General features: G+C 43.4%; 1 protein-coding gene across 1 annotated transcript in view; it reads left to right on the top strand.

The window, feature by feature from the left end:
• Nucleotides 1-15,155: 15,155 nt before the first annotated feature.
• LOC126092817 (neural-cadherin-like) overlaps nt 15,156-26,956 on the top strand; it is a 310,348-nt gene continuing 298,547 nt past the window's right edge. The window contains 2 exon segments of the mRNA XM_049908545.1: nt 15,156-15,279; nt 26,557-26,672. Coding sequence (XP_049764502.1) covers nt 15,156-15,279; nt 26,557-26,672 — 240 coding nt within the window.

The following is a 26,956-nucleotide window of genomic DNA, read 5'->3' on the forward strand; positions in this document are numbered from 1 at the left end:
CACCACTGGTGATCGTCGAGGGGACACTGAATAGTGCACGGTACATCCAAACCGTCATCGAACCCATCGTTCTACCATTCCTAGACCGGCAAGGGAACTTGCTGTTCCAACAGGACAATGCACGTCCGCATGTATCCCGTGCCACCCAACGTGCTCTAGAAGGTGTAAGTCAACTACCCTGGCCAGCAAGATCTCCGGATCTGTCCCCCATTGAGCATGTTTGGGACTGGATGAAGCGTCGTCTCACGCGGTCTGCACGTCCAGCACGAACGCTGGTCCAACTGAGGCGCCAGGTGGAAATGGCATGGCAAGCCGTTCCACAGGACTACATCCGGCATCTCTACGATCGTCTCCATGGGAGAATAGCAGCCTGCATTGCTGCGAAAGGTGGATATACACTGTACTAGTGCCGACATTGTGCATGCTCTGTTGCCTGTGTCTATGTGCCTGTGGTTCTGTCAGTGTGATCATGTGATGTATCTGACCCCAGGAATGTGTCAATAAAGTTTCCCCTTCCTGGGACAATGAATTCACGGTGTTATTATTTCAATTTCCAGGAGTGTATTCCGCGTTCAAAGTCTGTTAATTCCCGTCGTGCGGTCATAAACACGTCGGAATCCTTTTCTCATGAATCACCTTAGTACAAATGACAGTTCTTTTAAATCTTGTGTACGTGGATACTACCGCCATCTGTATATGTATATACCGCTACCCCATGACTTTTGTCACCTCAGTGTATAACAGACACATCTCCGGCGGACCACGAGATGACCAAAATTGCATGGAGTGTGGGTTTCCACTGCAGCATCAGATGAAGACGAAGACAAACACTCACCCCATATGGCAAATCACCCATCCAGGAGCAGAACACCATCCTCCGATACGAGTAGTGCAGTAATGGTACCAGACTCCTTGGCCTGCATACATTAAGTCCAAGTGGGTTTGTCACTATCGAATGCAAGTGGTCGGAGATTAATTCTGCCGACAATACGGGCGGCGACTGGGGATACCACTGATATAAGCGACTTTGACCTAAGCTGATAGTTACGGCCTGGCTTTTGAGAATGAGCAACTGGAAATGGCGAAACAGGTCGGCTGTTCACATGCTACTTTCGTGAGCATCTATGGTAAATGGTTGAATTACAGTGAAACGAGTAGGTTACATGATGTTGGACGTAGGCCTACTGACCTCATCGCAGAATGTGGACGTCGGAGCTTTGATCGCTCTGTAAAGTAGGTTATGCGGCGGTGTGGCAGATACGATGACAGAGTACAGTGCTCGTGTAAGCACAAATGTTTAGTAGTGCACCACTTAAAGCACGTTGTTGAACGTGTGTCTAGGCAGCTGACAGTCTCTAAGTTTTCCCATGTATACCTAATAATCTCGTCACTTAGCATTGCAGTGGGTACTATATCATAGAAAATGGTCCGCAGACCGATGGAAACGTGTCACAGTTTGGATGAATCACTTTGCTCCTCATACCACGTTGATGGTCGTGTCCTGATACTCCACTAAGGCGGATGGTTGCTCGAAATATGCATCGCACAACGGACGCAGGCCGACGAGGACAATATTATGTTATGGCAAACATTCTCCTGGCCTTCCGTGGGATCTGTGGTAGTACTAGAGGGCACTTTGAGAGCTGTGGACTACACGAAAATTATTGTGGAGAACATGCATCTCTTCATGCTTCATGTCTTCCTGGTGACGATGCAGGATTACCGTTTTTATCACAAGGCCAGAATCGGACTAAACTGATTTCAGGAGAATGATAGTTCTAATGGGGAAGCCAACGGTGCCTGGTAGCATAAAAAGTCAGACTTTGCTTTTTATTTATACCTGTAAATGCTTGCTTACGACCTCACGAAGAATGACTCTTACAGCTCAAAGAATTTTTAGAAAATTGAAAGACTGGTAATGGTTGTTAGTGAGTAATAATAATTTACTAAAAAGACTTCTCTATTAAAACAACGTTCAGGCAGATGAGGAACAATTTAAAAACACTGAGACGTCAGTAACGTAATTACTGGAGGCATGTAAAGGTGAAATTTAATTAGTTGTAGTCTTCACTGCCTCTGCTTCAATCTATATCAGACAAACAATACTACAACCTAGAAAAGAATTTACAGTAGACATACTGATGAGAAGTAGCATTCAAGGAGTTTAAGTATCGGCACAGGTGCAGCAGTGAGACGTCATAATGAAAGGCTATAAGAACAACTGGGCGGAATACAACTTATAAGTATGATTAAGAAAATGGAGCCCCAGCTACTGCAGGAACAAGTGTACTCAGAATACTGAACTTCATACAAAGCCCACACTACACATTCAAGATCACCTTCTTAATAATCATAAACGTAAAGAAAATGTCCACTTTCCATCCAAAAAAAAATTTTAATGCCAATTATTGGGCAAAGGAACTTTACATTCAGACAATTATTTTTAAACTTAACAGTATTTAAACAAATGAACAACAGATTTACAAAAAGTTTCAGTTACTTAGAGCTCTAAAGATTGAAATGGTTCTTGCGTAATTCACTTCGTCCAGCACACGTAAATATGGCCAACATAGACCACTTCATTGGAACACAAAAAGGAGCACTAGGAAACTTGAGCTCTCCCATGCACTAGACACGTATGGTACACACTTGTTAAACACATACACCCCAAAAGACAAGTGCTTCAGTTGGACGTTGGCAAAAGAACATAATAACGCCACTGCCAGTAGATATAACTTGAAAGTGGGTACGCGTAATCACTGAGGACAAGCACGCCACAGGACCAAGCAAGATGCTCACCAAACAAATCCATACATATATGAAGATGGTATCTGTTCCTTCGGATATGTCCGAAAGAACAGATACCATCTTCATGTGTATATGGTTAAGGCACACCGGCCATTTGACCATGTTCTTCAACGCGGATGCATAAACAGTGCCCGAACTCTTATGGGAATTGGCGGTAAAGCCGCGAGTAATGAGTATAATGGACAGGGGCACTATGAATATAGTGTGGGACAATAAGTTGCGAATGTAGGTCTCACAGGGGACGTGCCAGAGATAAGTCCCTGCAGTCGCACTATCCTCTGTGTCCTCAGTGGCTCAGATGGACAGAGCGTCTGCCATGTAAGCAGGAGATACTGGGTTCGAGTCCTCGTCGGGGCTCACATTTTCAACTGCCCCCGTTGACTTATATCAACGCCTGTATGCAGTTAAGGGTATTAATTTCATTGCAAATCCATACATGGCTGCTACTCCACTCTCTGCGCATATCCACGGAGCATGCAGCAAAGGCTAAATCGAGCATCGTGTATTTCAGACAAGTGGGCTTGGTGATCCACGACCAGCTCACAAAACAGTGCAGAGCCGGAAATGCTTGTCAGTTTCTAGCCCCACGCAACGACCGCTTGTGGTTGCTCAGGAACTTCCTTCTCCAGGTAGCGGCTGGACGAAACTGACAAAGAGCTTTTTTTCTCTTTATTGTTATTTTCAAACCTTTACAGAGAAAGGTAGGCCGGCTGTGGCCTATCTTTGCCGCTCTTCGGCCATAGAGGAACATACATTAAACAGGAAGACATAAAAACAAAACATACATGGAGGATAAAAACAGGAGATATACATATTAAAATAAAGGAAGTCGCTCACGGACGCACTGACTGTATAAAAAAGTTCAGCACAATATACAAACGGAGACACAGAGTTGCACACGTGAACGTAGGAGCACTGAAGGAGAAACACTGATCAACTGATGGGAAGAGAGACACTAGCACAACGGCGACGAACTTCGGCGCACTAAAACATACTGTTTGCATGAAAAAGCTGGGAGCCTGCCATAGGGAAGAGGGAAGGTACGAGAGAGGGGGGGGGGGAGGATGCCAGTGGGAGAGAAGAAAGGGAGGGGGAGGGGAGAGGATAAGGGGGGTGTGGAGGCCCAGGGAGGGGGTAGGAGAGGGAGAGAGGAGGGAGGAAGTGAGGAGGGAGAGAAAGGAACAGAGGAAAAACACAGGAAGAGGAAGGGGAGGATTAAATCTGGTAGGAGGGGTAGACAGAGGACAGTGCAGGTGTACAGGCGCGGCAGCGGACGGGGGTGCGAAAGGATGGGAGAGACAAGCGGGTAAGGGGGATCAAGTTTACGGAAGGTGTAAAGGATCCGTATCAGTTCAAATAAGAGGAGGAAGTGTGTGAAAGGAATTAAGTCGTAGAGGATCCGCGTGGGTGACGGGAGGCGGACAAAGAGCCAAAGCAGTTCAGTTTTAAGTCACCACAGCCGTTCGCGCCAGCACACCCTCTCGAGAGAGGCCGCGTAGGCGGTTGCTTAGCGACTGCCAAAGATGTAGCCTCGCGCTGTCCATGAGGAATCGGCAGTGAATACACGTTCATGTGTTGGCTACCAAATTACTTGATGGAAAATATATGGGACGTTATGGGGCGCCACGTACGTGCCAATAAACCGCCGGCCCGTGAGTTATGGAAATTGTGAGACCTATGCATAAACGTCTGGTTGCCACATACCTCCGGAAACCTACCGACGGCTTGTCATATCCATGCCATGCGGAGTCGCCGCTGTATTCCATTGTATGCTTGTTTGTTTTGTTTTCGGGCGCAAAAACAACGAGGGTCATACTCGCCTGTGTCAGAACAATAGAACATGAAAACAAAGAGTTAAAAACGACTAATGTTAATTCCAGTCGACGGAAGAGAAGACAGCTAAAAACAGAGACGTGGAGAAAGGTCTATAAAATACGCCATAGATAAACGCAGGTCCTGAACTAAAAATTAATGTCCTTTACCATATTGCTACGACAGATGAAAAGTAAAACGCGGTCGACAGCCCACATGTCGTTTGCTAAAACAGCCGATAATTCAGACGGCAAACACAAACGAGAACGTAAGTGGTTAAAAAATGGCGTTTCGTCAGGAAACGGCGGACCGTCAAAGGTTGACCGCAATGAGCACAAAGTGGTAGGGGAGCACCACTTAGCAAATGGCGATGGCTAAAAAGACAGTGTCCGGAACGCAACCAGAAGAGGTCGTCCGAGCCGCTGGGAGAGGCTTAATAATCCAGAGCTTGTGCCCTTGAAGGGAAGACCAGTGGTGTTGGCAAAGTGACATCACCTGCTGACAGACGGCAGCACTGAGATCATCAGAGATCATAAATAAGAACAAGCGGGCTGAGGTACGAGGACTGCAGCCTTGGCAGCAGCGTCAGCGGCCTCGTTTCCTGTCAGGTTCTGAAGGTGAACCATGCGGGTGGTTGTAATGGTCTGGCCCATCAGTGTATGAAAATAATAGAATGTATTCCTGAGGAGACCTTCTACACCTTCCCTCAGATTGTCGCACGATATTTCTGAATCTACCGGGTGATCATAAAGTCAGTATCAATTTTAAAACTGAATAAATCACGGAATAATGTAGATAGGGAGGTACAAATTGACACACATGCTTGGAATGACATGGGGTTTTATTATAACCAAAAAAATACAAACGTTCAAAATATGTCCGACAGATGGTACTTCATCTGATCAGAATAGCAATAATTAGCATAACAAAGTAAGACAAAGCAAAGATGATGTTCTTTACAGGAAATGCTCAATATGTCCACCATTATTCCTCAACAATAGCTGTAGTCGAGGAATAATGTTGTGAACAGTACTGTAAAGCATGTCCGGAGTTATCGTGAGACTTTGGCGTCGGATGTTGCCTTTCAGCATCCCTAGAGATGTCAGTCGATCACGATACGCTTGCGACTTCAGGTAACCCCAAAGCCAATAATCGCACGGACTGAGGTCTGGGGACCTGGGAGGCCAAGCATGACGAAAGTGGCGGCTGAGCACACGATCGTCACAAAAAACGCGCGCAAGAGATCTTTCACGTGTCTAGCAATATGGGGTGGTTTTTTTTTTTGTTCTAATAAAACCCCATGTCATTCCAAGCATGTGTGTCAATTTGTACCTCTCTATCTACATTATTCCGTGATTTATTCAGTTTTCAAATTGAAACTGACTTTTTGATCACCCGGTATATATTGTTTAACGTCGACTTACAACCTCACGGACAATGACATTGAATGGCTTAAAAAATAATTCATATTGTATAAAATTTTGTATTTTGTATTACGTAATTAAGTAATGCTGAATGTGGCGTTTTAATTATTAGTTATTAATATTTCGCCTTGTAAATTCCGATTGAGTAAATTTTTGTATCTCAGAAAAGTTATGCGTGTTTTTCTCATTTAATATAATTGCCTAACGATATACGTGGTTTCTTTTTTCCCTCACTAGAGTGCAGCTTGTAGATCGTTACCTCTCATTGACTTATAATAATAGTTGAGGTACGAGGTTTTCGATCTAATAATGCAATAAAAATATTTCTGTTTTGTTTTTGATATACCAAGATTTCTTATAAGCCAATGTTAATCCTTTCTTTGTGGTAGCCATCGCATGACGAGAATATAATGTCAAATTCTCACTGAAGAATAAATCTGAGTATTCAAATAATTCTCTGTACGTTTTTCCGCTCACTTATCTAAATTAAGTTTAGTTGTTGCTATTTACCGCGCTATAATGATCTGTTATCAGTTATTTTTGTACTCTTTATCTCTTTTTTTCAGTCATCAGTAGTAGGCCTACCACATATGGTGCTGATTGCTTTGTAAGTGCATTAAATTATTCGATTTAAAAAGGAAGCTATCGATAACATTATTCTGATCCAACGAACGCATGTCTAAAAATAATCTGAATTTCTGTGCGCATAATAATGCCCTTGCTATATCTTATCGTTTGATTAACGTTCTCTAAAGAAATTGCCATCTCTTTCAGGTACAAGTTATCTTATTAACTTTGACAGCAACAGCGAACATTTGTGATGGTACAGATGGAATCCTACAGAGATTATATGTGAAGGGTGTTCAAAGCAAAGGGTACGATACAACACTGCAAGTAGAACTGAAGTCTTTATTCAGAAGTAATCACAAAAGGGCTGAGTAATACTATCCCACTGTTTCACGAGCTGTAGAATTTCTGTTCCCAGAATTCCTGTGCCTGTGACAAGGGCCAGTCCTTCACTCCGTCCTTCAGTTCGTCACATTTCACTGTTTATTTATTAATCGCTGATTGCTATCAAATTTTCATAAGCAATTGTACTGGTTTTCAAAACTCAGATCTTGCCCTCTGCACGCGTCATTGCCGTACTCTGGAATTCGAAAACAAAGTTGCCACATGGACCGGAGCCGCTGCCCCCACCCCCCCCTCCTCCCAGGCTCCAGACAAATGAGAAAATATAGCGCAATCAGGTGTTTTTCTTTCAAGTAAATGCGTTGAAAGCCGCTATTACGTAATTTTTTTAATTGCGCTACAACGTGAACATTTTCATGGCTACTTAAGTCACAATTTGTCTTACAAAATATTAAAAATACTATATACTTCCAGATGTTGCCCCCATCCCCTACAAACTACCTTAAGGGCTCCACTGGACCATGCCATACGTAAATGTGCAGGGCATCTTATTTTTCGTATATACTTACGAAGAGGATGTGTCTACATCCTTTTTTGCACCTGAGAATAAACTACCGGCAAGCTGTATTAAATTCAGTATCTATTTTAAACAACCTTGCGAAAATTATGTCAATTTTTACGTAAAATTTCTTCTCGCAGTTAGATTGTTGCAACCCAGGAATAAGTTGTAGTGTAATTTGAGCCCTTTTCATGTGGTGGTGTATATAAAAAACATTTACACGTGGACGAAAAAGCGATGTGAGTGACCAATCAGCAGCGGAATTCCTAAGATTCAATTTCAATTTGCGAATCGATTCCTACGGTTATATAAAAACCATTTACACGTGGACGAAAAAGCGATGTAAGTGACCAATCAGCAGCGGAATTCCTAAGATTCAATCTCAATTTGCGAATCGATTCGTTCACGATTCTTTCGCGATTCATTCTAGTCTGTGATGGCACGATTCTTACGGAATGCAAGCAGTTCTACATCTTACTAACAGACGGGAGGATATGCCTGAAATTGTCAATGGGGTTTTAATCGAACTGTGTCATGATATGATATGCCAGACATAGTCTAGTTATGAGTAAACATGCATACGACGTTACAAGTGTGATTCTCGATTTGCGTCTATTGTTTTATTTCAGTATGACAGGAAAGAGGAGACTATTTGTGCGAAAGGTGGTCCAAAATTACGTGGTATGCCAGTTTGGTTGTGTGGCTTGATCGTATCTAACTACAGACGTCTGTTTTATAGTAACAAAATCTAGCAGTGAGGCAGACGTGGTTTGGCTCATATCATCCTATGTTCTTCTGTGCTAAGATGTCTTTCCAAGTCCACATCACCCTCATAATTCATAACGCAGCTGACAGCCCTCCCACAAGACAAATATAGTTTCTTTCATTTCTTCTAAATACAAAGCATAGGTATTTTGCTTTTAATTTGTCTGAGAATTTGCCGCTGTCACTACTATTTACGTGAGAAGACGACACCGCCAAGTGTCAGCTTGGTTTTCACGAGTAATATTACGGCCCACGAACTTCGTTTGTTCGTTCCGAGCTTCCTTTGTTCACACGCATCCTCCACTTGACTGCCATCTGGCGGTCGTAATCATCGGACACAACTCGGCATGATTCGTAAGTTGCCTTCGAAGCATAGCGCACTATGAATCGTTGGAACTTGGAATCGTCACGACTCGGAAACGCAATCGTTCTTACGATTCTTTTGAACGACGATTCGTCCGTATCACGATTCGATTCTTTATTTAGAGTCGTTCAAATTAATGACTCATTCACGAATCGCCACAACTCTATTATATACCATTACTAGATTAGGGATCTGGCCCTATTTACAAGCAACGTATTTGTATTTAGGTTATGGCAACATTGAATAATTAATACCGGAAGGTGCAAGAAACGTGATGTAAAGCAGAAGTAACGACAATGACCAAGGTAGCTATCATATACCATTATTTGTTCAGGGATCAGACCTTAATTACAAGCAACGTATTTGTATTTAGGTTATGGTAGCTGTGTTTGTCATCGCACTTAAATGATTGTATCCACATTACCCAGCCTGATGCCGAAGTAAAGACATCTCAAACCGTAGTTACGCAAACAACGTATTAATATTTATGATGTGGTAGGTGTGGAGAGTTCTGTTTGTCATCACATTTAAATGAATCTCGCATCTACATTATCCATCCTGGCGTGATTGTTTATAAAATACAATTGCCACGTGGGTCACATCAGGTTGAATAATGAAGATACGAGATTCATTTAAGAGTCACATCCTAAATACAAATACGTGGCTTGTGAAGATGGACAAAGACCGAAACTATTCATCCCGTAAATAAGATTAGCTTTGGTGTAAGAATATAGTTTCTTCAATATTTGTGAGCTTCAAGACGCAACATAATGAAAACATTTAAATTAATATTGGTTGCGGCTCTCGGCCCCTACTTGGCTAAAACGTCCATGGCTCTTACTGGGCCTTTATTCTAACAGTCCGCCTTAAACAAAAAATGGAAACGTTGTAATACCAATGTATAATTGGTGATTTGAGACTGGAAAACATAATTAAACAAATGCGACGGTGTGCGTTAATAATGTGAATAGAATTTATGTAGGCAAAACAAAGACAATGACGTGATTCTTCACTTTTTCCCGACCATGTGTTGACAGCTTGAAGTGTCGGATATTTTGTTTGATATCAGTGTCGTCCATGCACAATATGTCGACAACGTCACACGTTGTCTTTTTTAAGCACGTTCCATTCCCTCCCCTTATGGGGGAGCGCTGGCCGTTCTAGAGCTTGCAGGGAAGTGCCCTTTGCCCACCAACGGTTGTCGTTAGTTTGTTCGGTTCTTTGTCTTTATTTGGTTGCAGGTGATGCTATGGAAATAAAAAGGAGGGAGGGGAATTTAACTAAGGTCTCCCTGTGGATGGTTTTTAGGCGGTTTTCCATCTGCCTCGGCGAATGCGGGCTGAGTCCCCTTATTCTGCCTCAATTACACTATGTCGGCGATTGCTGCGCAAACAAGTTCCCCACGTACGCGTACACCACCATTACTCTACTACGCAAACATCGGGGTTACACTCGTCTGGTGTGAGACGTTCCCTGGGGGGTCCACCGGGGGCCGAACCGCACCATAACGCTGGGTTCGGTGTGGGGCGGCGGAGGGGTGAAGTGGACTGCGGAGCCTCTCCGTCGTTTCTGGGTACCCGGTGAACATACAATAGAATACATACAAAGGTCTCCCACTTGAGACTGTAGGAGTAGTAAGGGGCAGTTCCGTCATTCGACTTACAGCCACAGGGAAACCTCCAAAAAGCCTGGCCAGAACTGTTGGTGTTGTTGCCCTGGTGTGGGCGTAGTCTTCTCTGGTAGCTCCTTTCGGGCTGCCCAGAGATGTATGGAGTAACACTTTTCTTCTCGTCTACTTGCTTTTGCATTTATAGGTATTGCAGCCAGTTTATTTGGTATTTGTCTGATGGATATCCCTCCAGCGCTACCTCCATCAACTCCTCGTTGACGGCGTATCCCTGGAAGATGAATTCTACCCTCTGGATTTCGCAGTTGGTCGTTACCAGTTTTTCTTCTCTGGCGACGTCCGTCGCCTGTGTCGCTTAGTTACTAGCCTCTTCTTGAGTTTCTTCTCCTGGTTTTGGCTCTCCGCATGGGAGGCCACCGTCGCGTTATGTCGGGACGCTGGTAGGCGTCTCACTAGTCCAACAGTCGCCGTCTGTGGTCGCCCATGATGGATTTCCCTCAGTAAGGTTGCTTCCATTTCGGCGTGGAGCGCCATTCGGAAGCGGGTCTGTGCCTTCCTAGAGCGCTAGAGCGGCGTCGACGTCGGCGTGCTGCTGCTCCATTGTTAGTCCGCCTTTACCACTGCGGCGCTTTGTTCTTCTGTGCGGAATGGAGCGACTGCCCGCATGCGGTCGGTTGCCCCCTCCCCCCCCTCCCCCGGCAATATCACTGGGCTAGGGAATGGGCGGACGCGGGGTAGAGAGGGCTAGTGCTGGTGCACCTCTGTTCTGCTATGGAGGCGCGATTGCATTCATTCCCTGTTTGGCCACCAAAAGCTCTGCACCAGCGCCACCTGGCGACGTGTGGCCCACCGCAGTGGAGCACATCAAGGTGTCTTCTTTCTTCCTTGAAGGGCTTCAGTATTTATACATATTACCTTTCTGCTCCATGGTCGCTACCAGGCGTTCTGTCTGCAGTTTGTTCCCACTAGAATCGCACTGAAACGGTCCGGTGCGCCAGGCAGCGATCGCCTCTGCTCTACATACGGTGCTCTGTTTGGGCTTCGTTCCCAGCGTTCAAGTTCTCAGTTATTTTTCTTGAGTTCTGCTGCTGCATCCGTTTCGTTTTTAGTAATTCCAGAGCAGCATCCCAGGCCTTTCTGAGATGGCACCCAGTGTTAAGATAATGAGGTTTTTCCTCCATCTTTGTATTGACTCTCTTTATAACAATGTCCCAGTGTCTGGGGTTTGCGCCAGAACCCTCGTTTTTCATAGATCACTGTACAGTTAAAATCCAGACAGAACCCGAAAATCACTGATATAGCTGACTGGCTCAGCCAGGCTTGCTTCTGATGATCATGGCACATGTCCACTGTCCTAATTGTCTGACCAGTGTACAATATGCCGTATTGGCAAGGTGTATTATATTTTCATTGTTTCCGTTAACGAAGATCATCTTTCACATTTTCCATTAGTCCCGTAATTTTGTTAGGTGGACAGAAACACATTTGGTGTTATACTTCTTGAGAAGTAGATCCTGTTTAATTTTGGTTATTTAAGGATAGGCCAGACAATGATACGTTGCCTCACTTACAGAAATCTTTCAGGTGCCCTTATCAAATTGAATCTGGTTCGATATACATTTGGCGAATTTAAAACATTTCATTATTAATCATTTCAGTAGTATAGCAGGTCTTTACTATCTGGTGGCGAGATTAGTATCGCGCGTGGTGCTGTGTGTGGTTCTTGCAGTACCTCTTCTGGGCTCGTGACCATAACAGTCTGATCCTAGACGACGAGAAAACCGTGGTCTGGTAAGATAAGACCCGATTTCAGTTGGTAAGAGCTGGTGGTAGGGCTCGAGTGTGGCGCAGACTACAGACGTCACAGCCCCATATTGTCAACAAGGCACTGTGCAATCTTGTGGTGGCTCCATAATGGTTTGTGCTGTGTTTACACGGGATGAACTGGGTTCTCAGGTACATATTCCTGGAGACCATTTGCAGCCATTCACAGACTTCATGTTACCAAACAAGTGGAATTTTTATGGATGTTAATGCGCCGTATTACCAGGCCACAATTGTTTGCAATTGGTTCGAAAAACATTCTGGACAAATCATGCGTATGATTTGGCCACCCAGATCGCTCGACATGAATCCCATCGATTATTTATGGGAGATAATCGAGAGGTCAGTTTGTGTACAAGATCCTGCACCTACCACACTTTCGCTATTATGGACAGCAGGGCCGAATATTTTTACAGGGGACTTTTAAAGACTTGCTGAGTCCATGCCCCGCCGAACTGCTGCACTATACCGAGCAAAAGGATTTCCGACACGATATTAGGAGGTAAATCTTAGCTCTTGTCAGCTCATTGTAAAACTGAATTTGGCGGCCCTTCAGCTTGGCACCCCAAACGACTGCTTGTGCAGCTTGGGCCTTAAAACGGACCTGTTCCTAACTGGCGTACGTGGAGATTATTCAGTACGAAATATATGTGATGTAACCAATAAAAGTTAATGCTTTACACCCATATTTTCTCTTTCCTGGTACCTACGACGGTATTCCATACCACAGCGACTTACAGTTGACGTTACTATTATGGAACAACTTATCAGAAAACAACGAAAGTCCTCATGTAAAGGGAAAATTGTTATATCTTCAAACTCTGAAAAGTAAATTGTTCACGAAATTACAATATGACACTCGCCAAAAAAATTTCGGAGTAGCACGTTTTTTTCTAAAATTTGTCAGCGAAATCATTTTATGACGGCAAGGAGGTGACTCTTCACCTATCAGTCTAAACAGCAACATAACTTTGAGCTTTCGACTAAGAGAGGCTTTCTTCAGCTGGCATACGGTGCCACTTGAAACGTAACCTTCCTTCCTAGTATGTAACAAAGCGAGGAAAAAATAATTAAATCGAGCAGAAAGTATGCAATACATGAATAAAGATTTTTCTCGGGAAAGAAACGTCAAAAGTGGGATGCGATGATGTCATAACTATTATAAAACACGCCAATAAGTTATCAATTAACATCGTATCACTTTCACTGTATATTTTGTAGGCTATAGCTTTGGATGTATCAGGCTCTGGTGGCTATTCTGCTTCATTGTTTGCAAGCATTATGACCGTGAAAACGTTAAACTGAATTTCAGGTGAAAAGCGATAGTTATTATTAGTTCGGACTTCGTAGAAAAGAATATGCTATTTCGACTTTTTAAGAAGGTAGTACTTCAACGACACTACGCGATTACAACATGTGCACAATTCCTGAAACATTCATTTGCAACAAAAACCTCACACAACAAAATTAATACGTTATTGCTAAAAGGTTTCTAAAATGAATACTGACACATTTATTGCCACTACGACAATTATTATTCAATAAATGAGATAAATTACAGAGCTCAATCGCACGTACTTCCTGTAGGTTCGTAGGCAACATCTGAAGAGAGTTACAAGAAGAGGAAGGGCTCGCTTCCAATCTTTTGTTTTACAAAAAAATTTAACGAGGTTTACGAGTTTTCTTTAATATTTCTCGTATTCATTGTCTTTGCATTACAGACAACATTCATTTTCTAGTCTTTGAAGTTATATACAAATTTTCTAACATGGTTCTCGTAAGGATTAATTATTTCATAGTAAGAATTTTTTAAAATGAAAAATAATACGTCTTTTACAAGATATGTTTCACACGGTTCACCCAAAAGTCATACATAAAGCCATTCTGCTTTGTTAAATATAAATCCATCTAATGGTGGAGGTAAAATCACTCGAAATGCATACTTGAAATTATAGTGTGCCTGGTTGCAGTAATGTGTAGCTTTAGTTGATCTTCGTAACGATCACGATCAAACAACACCTAAAATGTTCGCATTTAAACTTCGTATAAATTTTATTTTTTAGTCATTTGTATTGGTTGAGACTGAACAAGTCAGTTCGCTATCACCATACTGCTATCTACGGGACTGATGTAAATTACAGAGCGAAAGACACAACCGAATAGGATATAATTCTTTCAGCGTCCCATTATGGAGAAATTAATAAAAATCGCACTTCACGTTCACATGGAAGAGCTATAAATTCTGGCAGGCGATTGTTGTTTTGTGCTAAGCTTCCAACAGACAAGCCCAATTTTGCTGTAATCTCAACACATGAAATACGTGAGGTCGAGCAAAAAAATGAGCGATGCGACGAGAACAAATGAATAAGCGGGTTACAAAGGCTCCGTATTTACTTCCTCCCGAAACAGACCAAATGTATCCGAAACGGGTCACGTAAATCTCTGATCCATACAAAAGCTTTGAAATGAAATCCTATCTCAAAACCTCTGCCGCTCGCAAATGACCTATCAAATAATTAACTCCAGTAATACTAATCCTCCTCGTCGTAAATCACGGTGACACTACAGTATAGATACGCAAAAATTGTTTTTAAACTTGATGTGTATATCCCACCGGTCCAGTATCGCTCCTGAAATTAATTGCTTTCTCATACGTTATACGACTAAATATCTCAGGAAATAAAATAGTTATTAGAGTTTATTGTGCACTCAGAGTAGAACGGAAAACCTGGTTTCCATTCTTATTTCCGTAACTTACATAGCTATAGCCGAATGTTCATTGCACTATTTATTTTGTTATACAACGCTGACACTATTGCAAATAATTTTACGTTATTGATTAATTAAATCAATTTCTTGCTTGAGATTATTGGCTTCAGTGGCCACTTACTGGCAGTTAGCGAACCCACATTAAATACACTCCTGGAAATGGAAAAAAGAACACATTGACACCGGTGTGTCAGACCCACCATACTTGCTCCGGACACTGCGAGAGGGCTGTACAAGCAATGATCACACGCACGGCACAGCGGACACACCAGGAACCGCGGTGTTGGCCGTCGAATGGCGCTAGCTGCGCAGCATTTGTGCACCGCCGCCGTCAGTGTCAGCCAGTTTGCCGTGGCATACGGAGCTCCATCGCAGTCTTTAACACTGGTAGCATGCCGCGACAGCGTGGACGTGAACCGTATGTGCAGTTGACGGACTTTGAGCGAGGGCGTATAGTGGGCATGCGGGAGGCCGGGTGGACGTACCGCCGAATTGCTCAACACGTGGGGCGTGAGGTCTCCACAGTACATCGATGTTGTCGCCAGTGGTCGGCGGAAGGTGCACGTGCCCGTCGACCTGGAACCGGACCGCAGAGACGCACGGATGCACGCCAAGACCGTTGGATCCTACGCAGTGCCGTAGGGGACCGCGCCGCCACTTCCCAGAAAATTAGGGACACTGTTGCTCCTGGGGTATCGGCGAGGACCATTCGCAACCGTCTCCATGAAGCTGGGCTACGGTTCCGCACACCGTTAGGCCGTCTTCCGCTCACGCCCCAACATCGTGCAGCCCGCCTCCAGTGGTGTCGCGACAGGCGTGAATGGAGGGACGAATGGAGACGTGTCGTCTTCAGCGATGAGAGTCGCTTCTGCCTTGGTGCCAATGATGGTCGTATGTGTGTTTGGCGCCGTGCAGGTGAGCGCCACAATCAGGACTGCATACGACCGAGGCACACAGGGCCAACACCCGGCATCATGGTGTGGGGAGTGATCTCCTACACTCGTCGTACACCACTGGTGATCGTCGAGTGGACACTGAATAGTGCACGGTACATCCAAACCGTCATCGAACCCATCGTTCTACCATTCCTAGACCGGCAAGGGAACTTGCTGTTCCAACAGGACAATGCACGTCCGCATGTATCCCGTGCCACCCAACGTGCTCTAGAAGGTGTAAGTCAACTACCCTGGCCAGCAAGATCTCCGGATCTGTCCCCCATTGAGCATGTCTGGGACTGGATGAAGCGTCGTCTCACGCGGTCTGCACGTCCAGCACGAACGCTGGTCCAACTGAGGCGCCAGGTGGAAATGGCATGGCAAGCCGTTCCACAGGACTACATCCAGCATCTCTACGATCGTCTCCATGGGAGAATAGCAGCCTGCATTGCTGCGAAAGGTGGATATACACTGTACTAGTGCCGACATTGTGCATGCTCTGTTGCCTGTGTCTATGTGCCTGTGGTTCTGTCAGTGTGATCATGTGATGTATCTGACCCCAGGAATGTGTCAATAAAGTTTCCCCTTCCTGGGACAATGAATTCACGGTGTTCTTATTTCAATTTCCAGGAGTGTACAACAGTAATAACGTCCCTGTAATAACGTTGTGCAAACACACTGGACTCCTTTAAATCGGGGAAAAATCCGCGGGTGTATTAGGTGCCGCTTCGCACCACCACTCATTCCACAAGAAAGATGCTCCGAACGCTTTGTCTTCATGCGCATTCCGCATCGGTGACAGTAAGAGCTTGCGGTTACAGCTAGATCTCTTTAGTAAAATATTGATGACCAACAGCTATGCTAGTTTTTCCATTAACAGGGACTCAACCGAAGCGGTAATAATAATAATGCAAATAAGAAAAACGTGGAACCTCCCGCACATTCACCTTTTGTGACTAGAGTTACCGATTGCGTAGGCAGAATCCTTCTGAAGGATGGTGTAACATCTATATTTCTCAATCAACACAAAATAAAAGACTTCTTCTGACCTATAACAAGAGTGCGTAACTGCCTTCACACTCTGACAGCATATAAAGTGACATGGTTGTGGCAAAGTGTATGTCGGTGAAACTGGAAGGTGAACAAAAGAATGTATTAAAAAGCAGTAATGCCACATAGGAGCTACATCCAGAAAGTAAGCTACGATGACTGGCAAAGAAAACAAAAACATCACTAAGAAAAATTTATTGGAATATTTACATAGATACACTGGCTACTTCTCAACGTAGTCACCACCATTGATGAGGCATTTATCGTAAATTCCTGCCAGAAAACGCTTCATGAGATGGAAGAGATGAAAGTCACTTGGGACGAAGTCCGGGCTGTAGGGCGGATGATCGAAGATCTCCCATCCAGACTGAATTTATACATTTCGTGTGGAATTGGCTGCATGGGGTCTTGTTCTGGATCGCCCTCCTCAGAGTTTTCAATGTCTTACAATACCGATCACCATTTATGGCCTCCCCTCGTGGTAAAATATCGCACAGGAGAACACTACGTTAATCCCAGAAGACAGTGCACATAATTATTTTCACAGACACTGTCTGCTTGAATTTGATCTTCATAGGTGAACCACTAAGCTGCCAATGTTGATTTGTTTATGGTGTGGCATGCGACACTCACGTTTCACTCCCAGTGGCAAAAGGACAGAGAAACTAATCACATTTCTCTGCGTACCACTGCAGGAATGTCAATGCTGCCTTGGCACCCACAATGCACACACTTCATGAAAACCAAGCCACTGGGAGACAAATTCGTGCAACAGCGAGCGAGGCATTTAGGGGAATTGAGGAGAGCGTCCTGAAATTGTGAAGCACCGACTCCGCAATATTGCTCTGCACGCATCAGTTCTGTTGCCACCAGGGACGGTCGGCCACTACAGTCTTCGTCGAGAATGTTGGTTCGTCCTACAGCGAGTGACCTGCACCTTTGTTTGGTCATCCTGACGCTTACAGTGTCGTTTCCATACACATGGTGCAACTGTCTATGGATCTCTACTGAAATTTGCTTCCGAGCGTGCAAAAATCGGATAACTGCACGAACTTCGCTGTTGGCGTGAGACACTTCAGAGCGGTGTATTGGTCGCATCTGCTCACAGAGTTATGCACGTACTCTTAGCTAAAACCTTACAAAATAACGATAATGGATAGACTGACCTATGCTCCACTCACTACAGCAGTTGGTTATTGCAGTGGGCGTGAGACGGAAAGGTTGATCCTGAGATGCTCTTTTTGTTTCTCATGGAACATGGCTACATTAATCGAGGTACGTGAACTCAGAGAACAATTGATGCTGGAGCTCTCAAGTTTGCTATCAACGAACACGCCTCTTAACACCATCATGGACGCAATCTAATAGTCATGGGGGACTGGAATGCAGCTGTAGGGAAAGGAGCAAGAGAAAGAGTTACAGGAGGATATAGTCTTGGTACTAGCAATGAGAGAGGAGAAAGACTAATTGAGTTCTGCAGTTAATTTCAGATATTTATAGCGAATACTCTGTTCAAGAATCACAAGAGAAGGAGGTATACCTGAAAAAGGCCGGGAGATACGCGAAGATTTCTGTTAGACTGCATCATGGTCAGCCAGAGATTCTGAAATCCGATACTGGATTGAAAGAAGTGTCCAGAAGCAGATATATACTCAGATCACAATTTAGTAGTGATGAAGAATAGGTTTAAGTTTAACAGACTATTCAGGAAGCATCAATGCGTAAAAAAGTGGGATACGGAAATACTAACGCTAAAGGTATTGTGATAAGGAATAGCTCATAGGCTCTTTAGATGAAGAGGTATGAACGTCTCTAACAAGGGCAATCACAGAAGATGGAACGAAAAACATAGGTACAAAGAAGATAACTGCGGAAAAACCATGGTAACAGAGGAAATGCTTCAGTTCATTGATGAAAGAAGGAAGTACAAAATCATTCAATAATACAGAAATTCAAGGGTACAGAAATGGAAGTCGCTTAGGAATGAAATAAATAAAAAGTGCAGGGAAGCTAAGGCGAAAGGGTGCACGAAAAAACCTGAAGAAATCGAAAAAGAAATGAATCACGGAAAGACAGTCTGAGCAGAAAAGTCAGTACAACAGGGCTTAACAACTAGCCGGTTTTGAGCGCGAGTACTCGCGTCTGCTCAGGCACGTGTTCGCGAGCAGGTGCAAGGTCCCGGAGTAGAGAGGGATGGGGAGGGAGGGGAAATGCGCGCGCACGTTTGAATAGGGCTGCAACGTGCCTCTTGAATTCGCGCCGACTGTGTAACGTTTAAAATGCTACGATCAGCTCTAACAGTCACTTCGCTGGTTAAGAATCATGTCAAGTCGCCGTTGTGTAACCCCAACCATGCTTTTGCAGTTCAACCCTCATTGGGAGGAATTCTATCTGTTTACAGAAAAAGTTGGTGTTGCAAAATGTTTAGTATGTCACTTAACGCTGAATTCTTTTAGAAAATTTAATTTGCAGCGACATTATATGTCGTACCACGCGAAAGACTACGGAAGTGGAAAATGTGATGGACCAGATCGTGCACAGGAAGTTATTAAACTTAAAAGGAAGCTATCCGAAGAAGATCTGGACGACGAAGAAAAATCAACTGAGGCAGCTCTCAGAGTGAGTTACAAAATTGCTTTCCTTTTAGCAAAATCCCTGCGGTCCTTCACTGATGGCGATTTAATAAAAGAATGTTTGGTAGTTGCAGCGGAACATTTGTGCCCATCTCAAGTTGAACATTTTCGGATTGTGCCATTATCTAACATGACCATTATGCGTCGCATACAGGACATGGCAGACGAATTCCAGAGACAGCCTGCAAATATCTGTAAAGATTTTATTGCGTATTCTCTAGCTCTGGACGAAAGTGTTGATATCACTGGAACAGTGCAGCTTGCCATATTTATTAGAGGTGTTAACAGAGATCTTCAGGTGAGCGAGGAGCTCCTCGATGTAGTAGCCATGGAGAACACTACAACCGGAGGTGATATTTTATGTAGTGTTGAAGAAAGTGTTGAAAATATAGGACTGTCGTGGAATTCTTTAGTTTCAGTGTCTACAGACGGTGCACCAGCGATGACAGGGAAAAAAATCAGGTTTACTTGCGCTGTTGAAGGATAAAATGGAAAAACTGACCGTGCCGAATGAAATAAGGGGCGTTCACTGTGTGATCCACCAGGAAAACTTATGGGCAAAGAGTATCACTCTAAAAAATGTGATGATTGTTGTTGTTCGTACAACCAATTATATAAGGAAGCATGGGCTACAACACAGGCAATTCAAAAGCTTTCTTGAGGATTTAGAAAGACAGTATGGTAGCCTGCCTTATTACAGCGAGGTCCGCTGGCTTAGTCGTGGCGAATTATTAAATCGATTTTTTTGCCTATTAGATGAAATAAATATGTTCATGGAAATAAATAACATGTGTGTTCCTGAATTGAAAGAGCCTTCATGGAAATGTGATCTCGCGTTCTTAGCAGATTTAACTATCCATCTGAATGCTTTGAACATTTCGCTACAAGGTAATGATCTGCTAATTACTCATTTCATAGATCGAAGGCGAGCTTTTAAAATGAAATTGACACTTTGGGTGAGTCAGCTGGAAACAGGAAATCTAGCTCATTTTCCTAAATTATCATAATGTTCACAAAGACTGTGAACGTTATTCACATAGTTTAGCTGCCCTTAAGGAAGAATTTGGTCAACGCTTTCAAGATCTGACAGCACTAGACAGTGAGTTTGATCTGTTCTCATCTCCATATTCAGCGAATATTGAAGAGATTCGTCCTGAGCTGCAACTAGAAATTATTGACCTACAGTGTGACAGAGAATACAGAGACAAATTTCAGAACAAGAAAAACATTTTGGATTCTACAGACACTTCCCTCAGGATAGATTTCCTCGTTTGCACAAACTGGTGGCTACAATAATATCAATGTTCGGTTCCACGTATGTTTGTGAACAACTGTTCTCTGCAATGAAATGTAACAAGACGCGCCTGAGAAACGCATTGTCTGATCGAATTTTAAGCTGCACGCTGCGCCTACAATGCACAAGAACAATTACTCCGAATATAGACGCAATTGTAAAGGGCAAACAAGATAACACTTCAGTGACACCTTTTATTGTGTAACAGTTCACAAATTAATACGAATGTAGAGGCATACATTAAGCTAATAAAATTATGTGGCACGTGTACATTCTCCTTTATTTGTTTCATTCGTCGCAGTAATAATTCGTGAGTGATATCCCTGCAGGTGGCCGCGGATTTACATTGACTGGCGGCAGCTTTTGTGTGCCCCACGTGACTCTCCCCACTCTCCGCTCTGGTCCGGTAGTGGGGGTAGCGTGCTCGCGCTGCTCCATGCTCGCGCCTTACTGCCCGCAGCTTGCTCCGCGAGCACGTATGTTGTGAAGCCCTGCAGTACAACCTTCGGTGAAATTACAAGCAAAGGTGGTAACATTAAGAGTGCTATGGGAACTCCGCTATTAAATCCAGAGGAGTGAGGACAGGTGGAAAGAGTACATTGAAGACCTCTATGAGGAGGAAAGATTTGTCTGGTGTATTAGAAGAAGAAACATGAATCAGTGTAAGAGAGATAGGGGATCCAGTACTCGAATCAGAATCAGAATACACAGACGTACAAGAGCCAAGCGGGAAAAATAAGAGTGGAACATCAAGAACGAGGTGCTCGGATCAAAAAGCGTGTGAGACCCGGATGTAGTCTTCCACCCCTACTGTTTAGTCTATACATCCAGGAAGCAGTGATGGAAATAAAAGAAGGTTTAAAGAGTGGAATTAATAACACAAGGTGAAAGAATATCAATAATAAGGCTCGCTGATGACATTGCTATCCTCAGTGACAGCGAAGAAGAATTACGGGATCTGCTGTATGGAATGAACAGTCTAATGAGTACAGAATATGAATTGAGAGTAAATCGAAGAAAGATATTTCTTCAGCAGCCGTTTCGTCTTAGCTACCCTGCACTTCGCATTTATTACATTCTTGAGTGATTTGTATTTTTGTACTCCTGAATTCCCCTGAGTATTTTTCATCGATCAACTAAAGTGTTTCTTCTTGTACCTATGGTTTCTTTGCAGTTAACTTCTTTGTATTTACACTTCACTTTCCAACTTCCCACTCGTCTTCAACTGAACTGCTCACTAAGCTATTTCTTATTGCAGTATCTTTAGCCTCAGAGAACTTTCAAGCGTATATCATCCTTCATTAAGACTTCCATATCCCACCTGCTTGCGTATTGATTCTTCCTAACTAGTCTCTTCAACTTCAGCCTACTCTTCATCACTGCTAAATTGTTATCTGACTATCTCCACCTGACCACGATATAATCAACCTGAAATCGTTTTGTATGTGCCGGCCTTTTTCAGGTATACCTCCTCCTTTTGTGATTCTTGAAAAGAGTATTTGCTATTACTAGTTGAAATTTATCGCAGGACTCAAATAGTCTTGCTCCTCTCTCATTCCTAGTGCGATGCGCGTATTCTCCCGTGACCCTTTCTTCTTCTTCTTCCCCTACAACCGCATTCCAAGTTCTCCATGTCTATTATGTTTTCATCTCACTTTGCGTAATTAATTACCCGTTCAATATCTTCACGTTGAAATATAATAGGTATTATTTCTTCTTTAACATAGTATTTATGTAGCCTGATTATATACAATAATCACTCAGCCTCTATCACGAAATTTGATTTTGGTAAAATTTTTGACGTCGCAGGACACGTGGAGCTAATATAGGAAATGCTGCTAAGGGATTTGAGAGCGCGGGAATTTTCACCTTCAATCACGACAGAAAACCGTCACCCAAATTACTTCGTCCAAATTCCTGAATGATTGGTCCCGCTCTGTTACCACAGAATCAGGAATAAACCCAGGCATTGCACCTGCTTCTAGTCCTCCAAGAAATTCGAAAACTCAGAGTGCAGCAACATCATCATCATTTTCTTCTGTTTTTCCGACTCCAACGAAAACAACCTATCACACTTGCGAGGGGAGGGAAAATTTCAGCTTGCCGTGTGGCTTTTCCAGTTCACCTCAATCTTAAAAGAGGGAAAAGGAATTTACATTTTGAAAACTCCCAAAGAAAGTAGATCAAGAGTTGCAGAAATGCGCCAGATGTTAAATAGCAATCTTCAAATCAAGAGGAGAATTCATCTTTATCATCAACTGATGCTGAGTCGGGGAAATAAAACATACCTTGTGGTTTCTGCAAAATTAGATATTACGACCCTAGATCTATGATGAAAAGTGGATGTATCGAGGGCGATAAATGCAAGGTGTGGTTTCAGATCATTTGTGTGGCGGTTGCTGGTCGTAACCAATTCTGTGTGGGAAAGGCATTTAACAATTAGTGGAACAGTTAGAAAGTGTAATCTTCTATATTTTGTATAATTGTATGGCAGTTGACAATGATTCATCTAGCCTCATTTATGATTCAAATAGCACCACAAATTTTTTCGTTGATTCAACATTTTAAATCTTGCTATTTACAGTGAAGAGGAGTAGGTCTTGGAGAAATGTACCTTTATCGTACAAAACTTATAACTATGATCTATTTACCACTACAACTTCCATGCGTAATAAAATATTTACTACCCCATTGGGGCCCAAAACAGTTGAAATGATTCTTTAGTCACACCTTACCCTAACTCACGAGAATTTTCAGATTTCCAACATACATTGTTTTGCGAGTTGTATAACCTGAATCATGCAGACCTGGTTCATCAGACAAAAGCATTTCAGAAGACAGAAATGAAGGAAGATCAAAGGTTAACGTTCCGTCGATAAAGAGGCCAGTAACGACGGAGCAGCATCTCAAAGTGGATGGCGACTGCTGCTTGCATCTGTTCGCTTCACCTGACCGTACTGTGATTATCAAACAATAACAACTGTCTACCTTGTGATTTACAAAGGCGTACATGCAATAAACTTTCCTACGTGTAGGATTCTTCTTTCGTTGAAAACAAAAAATCCGGGTAACTGCGAGGACCACTTGCGCACCGAGGCTCCCGTACAAACTTAATTATGTATATCGATGGCTCGTCTATCCCGGCAAACGAGAATATCAACAATTTTTGCCTGCCATCGATATCGATACCTCCAGGATATACGTCCACCGGTTCCTGAGAAAAATGGGTCTCAAAAAATGGACAGGCAGACACTCGGATAACAAACGAACAAAATATTGTTTTCGTATTATAGAATAACAAATTAACAATTTTAGGATTTTTTTCTTTGCTTTTACTGTGGAACCTTGCTTCTTGCTAAATTTCAAGATTCCAGGTCAAAGGATAGTAGCCTATAGATTTTGATGAGTGAGTTTGCAAGTATCAAAATAGGTGACCTAAATGGACGTACCGTTTGACGGCATTGGTTTGGAAGCTTAAATATTTTACATCATCAAGGGACCTTCTTTCTTAGTGTGTGACACGAATTTCAGCTAGATAGATCTACCCATTTCTGAGAAAAAGGGTTCTTAACAGATGGGCAGACAGGCAGGCAGATAAACAGACGGACGGCCAAAAAAAAGCGATGGGTCCCGTTCTTACCGACTGACGTACGGAACGCTAAAAATAAGATAAATTTCTCTCAGTTAGCTCATAGGCAGCTTCAGCGATACATATCTCTAACTGAATGTAAGACCAACAAAAATAGAAATCTACGATACTAGTAATGTCTATTGTACACCGTGTACAAGGACATCGCGTATCGGCTATATATGAGGAGCATTCAAAAGAAAGGTAATAAACAAAACTGTGGATATAAATGAAGTCTTTATTCGATCACCATAGGCCTGAGTAGAACAATCAACAATCCCACTGTTTTACGAACAGAAGGATTCCATGTTACCAGAACTCCTGTGGCTGTGACAGGAGCTAATCCACCACTGTCCCCGAATTGAAGCAGTTACCTTTTTTTAATTATTTTTTAGTCGATGGAACTCATGGAAGTAGCAGGGCCACATATTCGGGGTGTAGAGCAGATGCTTAACCTGCTCCCAACTCCCATTTCAACTTGGCCATTACACTTCGTGTGACTTTAGAGGCGTGTGGACGCGCGTCATCGTGGAGCAGACTTACTCCCTCCGTGAGCAGCCCAGACCGTTTGCTCCTGATGGACTTGCGTAGGCTACGCTGTGTCTCACAGGACACGTCACTGTTAATGATTTTTCCGTGCCCGAGGAATTCGAATTGAATCGAACCTCGGACGTCGAAAGCGACGGTGGGCACCACCTGGCCTGCTGAGGACACAGCTTCGGATTTTTAGTGGGTGGTGATGACGCATGCTTCCATTAACTAGATTTGTCAGTGCTTTACTCCAAAAGGACATATAGAAATTTCAATCGATTTGCTTGTGACGACGTTTCGTACCTTTCCGTTGGAACACTCCTTACGATATTTGTTAGGGTGATGCATAAGTTCGTAGGGTTTATCCATAAGTTTAATGAACACAACAAATACACGTAACAAAGAGTTTAGTCATTAGTAGTATATTCTCCTCCACCACTTACAACAGTGTATCAATGCTGGGGTAACTTTTCGATTCTGCGACTATAGAAATTGCGTGGCTTTGATGCGAAGAACTCGTCGAGCCACGTTCATAGCGGATTTGCATCCGAAAACGAAGTTCTTTGAACGTTGTTCCATCGAGAGCGGAAAAGTGTGCAAGATCAACTGAATAAGGTGGGTGCGGAATGACTTCCCGACCCAATTCCTGCCTAGAATTTTTTTCAGTACAGCAGAGTGTGGGCGGGCGTTGCCGTAGAGTAGCATCATCTGAAGCAGTTTTCCTGGTCGTTGCTCTTGGATTGCGTCTGCAAGGCGTCACAGTTGTTTACTACATATTTTAGCAGTGACAGTTACACCACGGGGAACCAATTCGTAGTACTCCAGACCGTGGTTGTTCCACGAGATACGTTACATTACGTTTTGTGGAGAGCGCAGGTCTATGTACCGGCAATGGTTGTCTGGGCTCAACCGTTTCTTTCTTTCCCTTATGTTAGCTTAAAGACACCATTTCTCGTCATCAATAACAATACGGGATAGGAATAGTAGGTGTCCAGGAGGCAGTTGATGACGAGCAAGAAGAGAAGCACATATGGCCACCCACTGATTTTGTGATTTCGGCTTAGAGATGCGGTACCCATGCACACGATTTTTCAACCTTCCCCATGGCATGTAAACGCTGCACGATGGTGCAATGATCACAGTTCATCACATTTGCCAGTTCTCGAGAACAATGACGTGGATCATTGTGGGTTAATGCGTTAAAACGTCTTCCTGAATGTGGAGAGCCACTTTCATAAGGATCCTCCTTAAGACGAGAAAACCATTTTCTTGCCGTGCTCTGCCCAACGGCATTATCCCCATACAAGGCGCAATTGTTTCTGACTGCCTCTTTTAGTGTCGCCCCTCTACTGAACTCAAACAGAAGAAAACGTCGGAAATATTCCGATTTCTCCACATGGCACCCATTTTCTAGCGTCCCAGCTCCAATCACTATCTCCAAATGGAAAAATGATAATAGCAACAGTGAGCTACAAATAAAAAGTCACCCACAGCAAGCGTAATGCTAACTTGCGAAACAGAAATACTACGCACTTACGCGCCAGCCTAATACATTTATTTTGGGGAAATTTATATTTTAAGAAACCTTTATTTTGTAATATTTAATGATAACGTCTTTTTACAGATCCTGCTGTGCGCTACGAAATCGAGGCAGGCAACGAGGATGGTGCCTTCTCGATAGATGGCGACACCGGACAGGTGCGAGTGGCTTCTCAGCTTGACTACGAAGCTCGCACGGTGGTGAGTACTGCACCCTTCTGTACATCAAAGCAGCCCGTTCAGTCAGGTTCGTGACTAGGCTGGGGCCCCCTGGTACCAAAAAGAAAATAAGGAAAAATAGGGCTTTAAAATAATAGCTAAGAGTGAAGAAATATAAAATAGATGCATCGTTGTTGTAATTGTTTTGTTGCTACAGTTTTCTGCTCGAAGACTGGCATGAACACCTCCACAAGCTAGTCTATCCTGCGGAGGCCTCTTCATCTCTGCGTTACCTATTGCGTCCTACATGTACTTGAACATGCTTA

The sequence above is a fragment of the Schistocerca cancellata genome, chromosome 7 (genome assembly GCF_023864275.1).
Source record: "Schistocerca cancellata isolate TAMUIC-IGC-003103 chromosome 7, iqSchCanc2.1, whole genome shotgun sequence".
Classification (NCBI taxonomy): domain Eukaryota; kingdom Metazoa; phylum Arthropoda; class Insecta; order Orthoptera; family Acrididae; genus Schistocerca; species Schistocerca cancellata.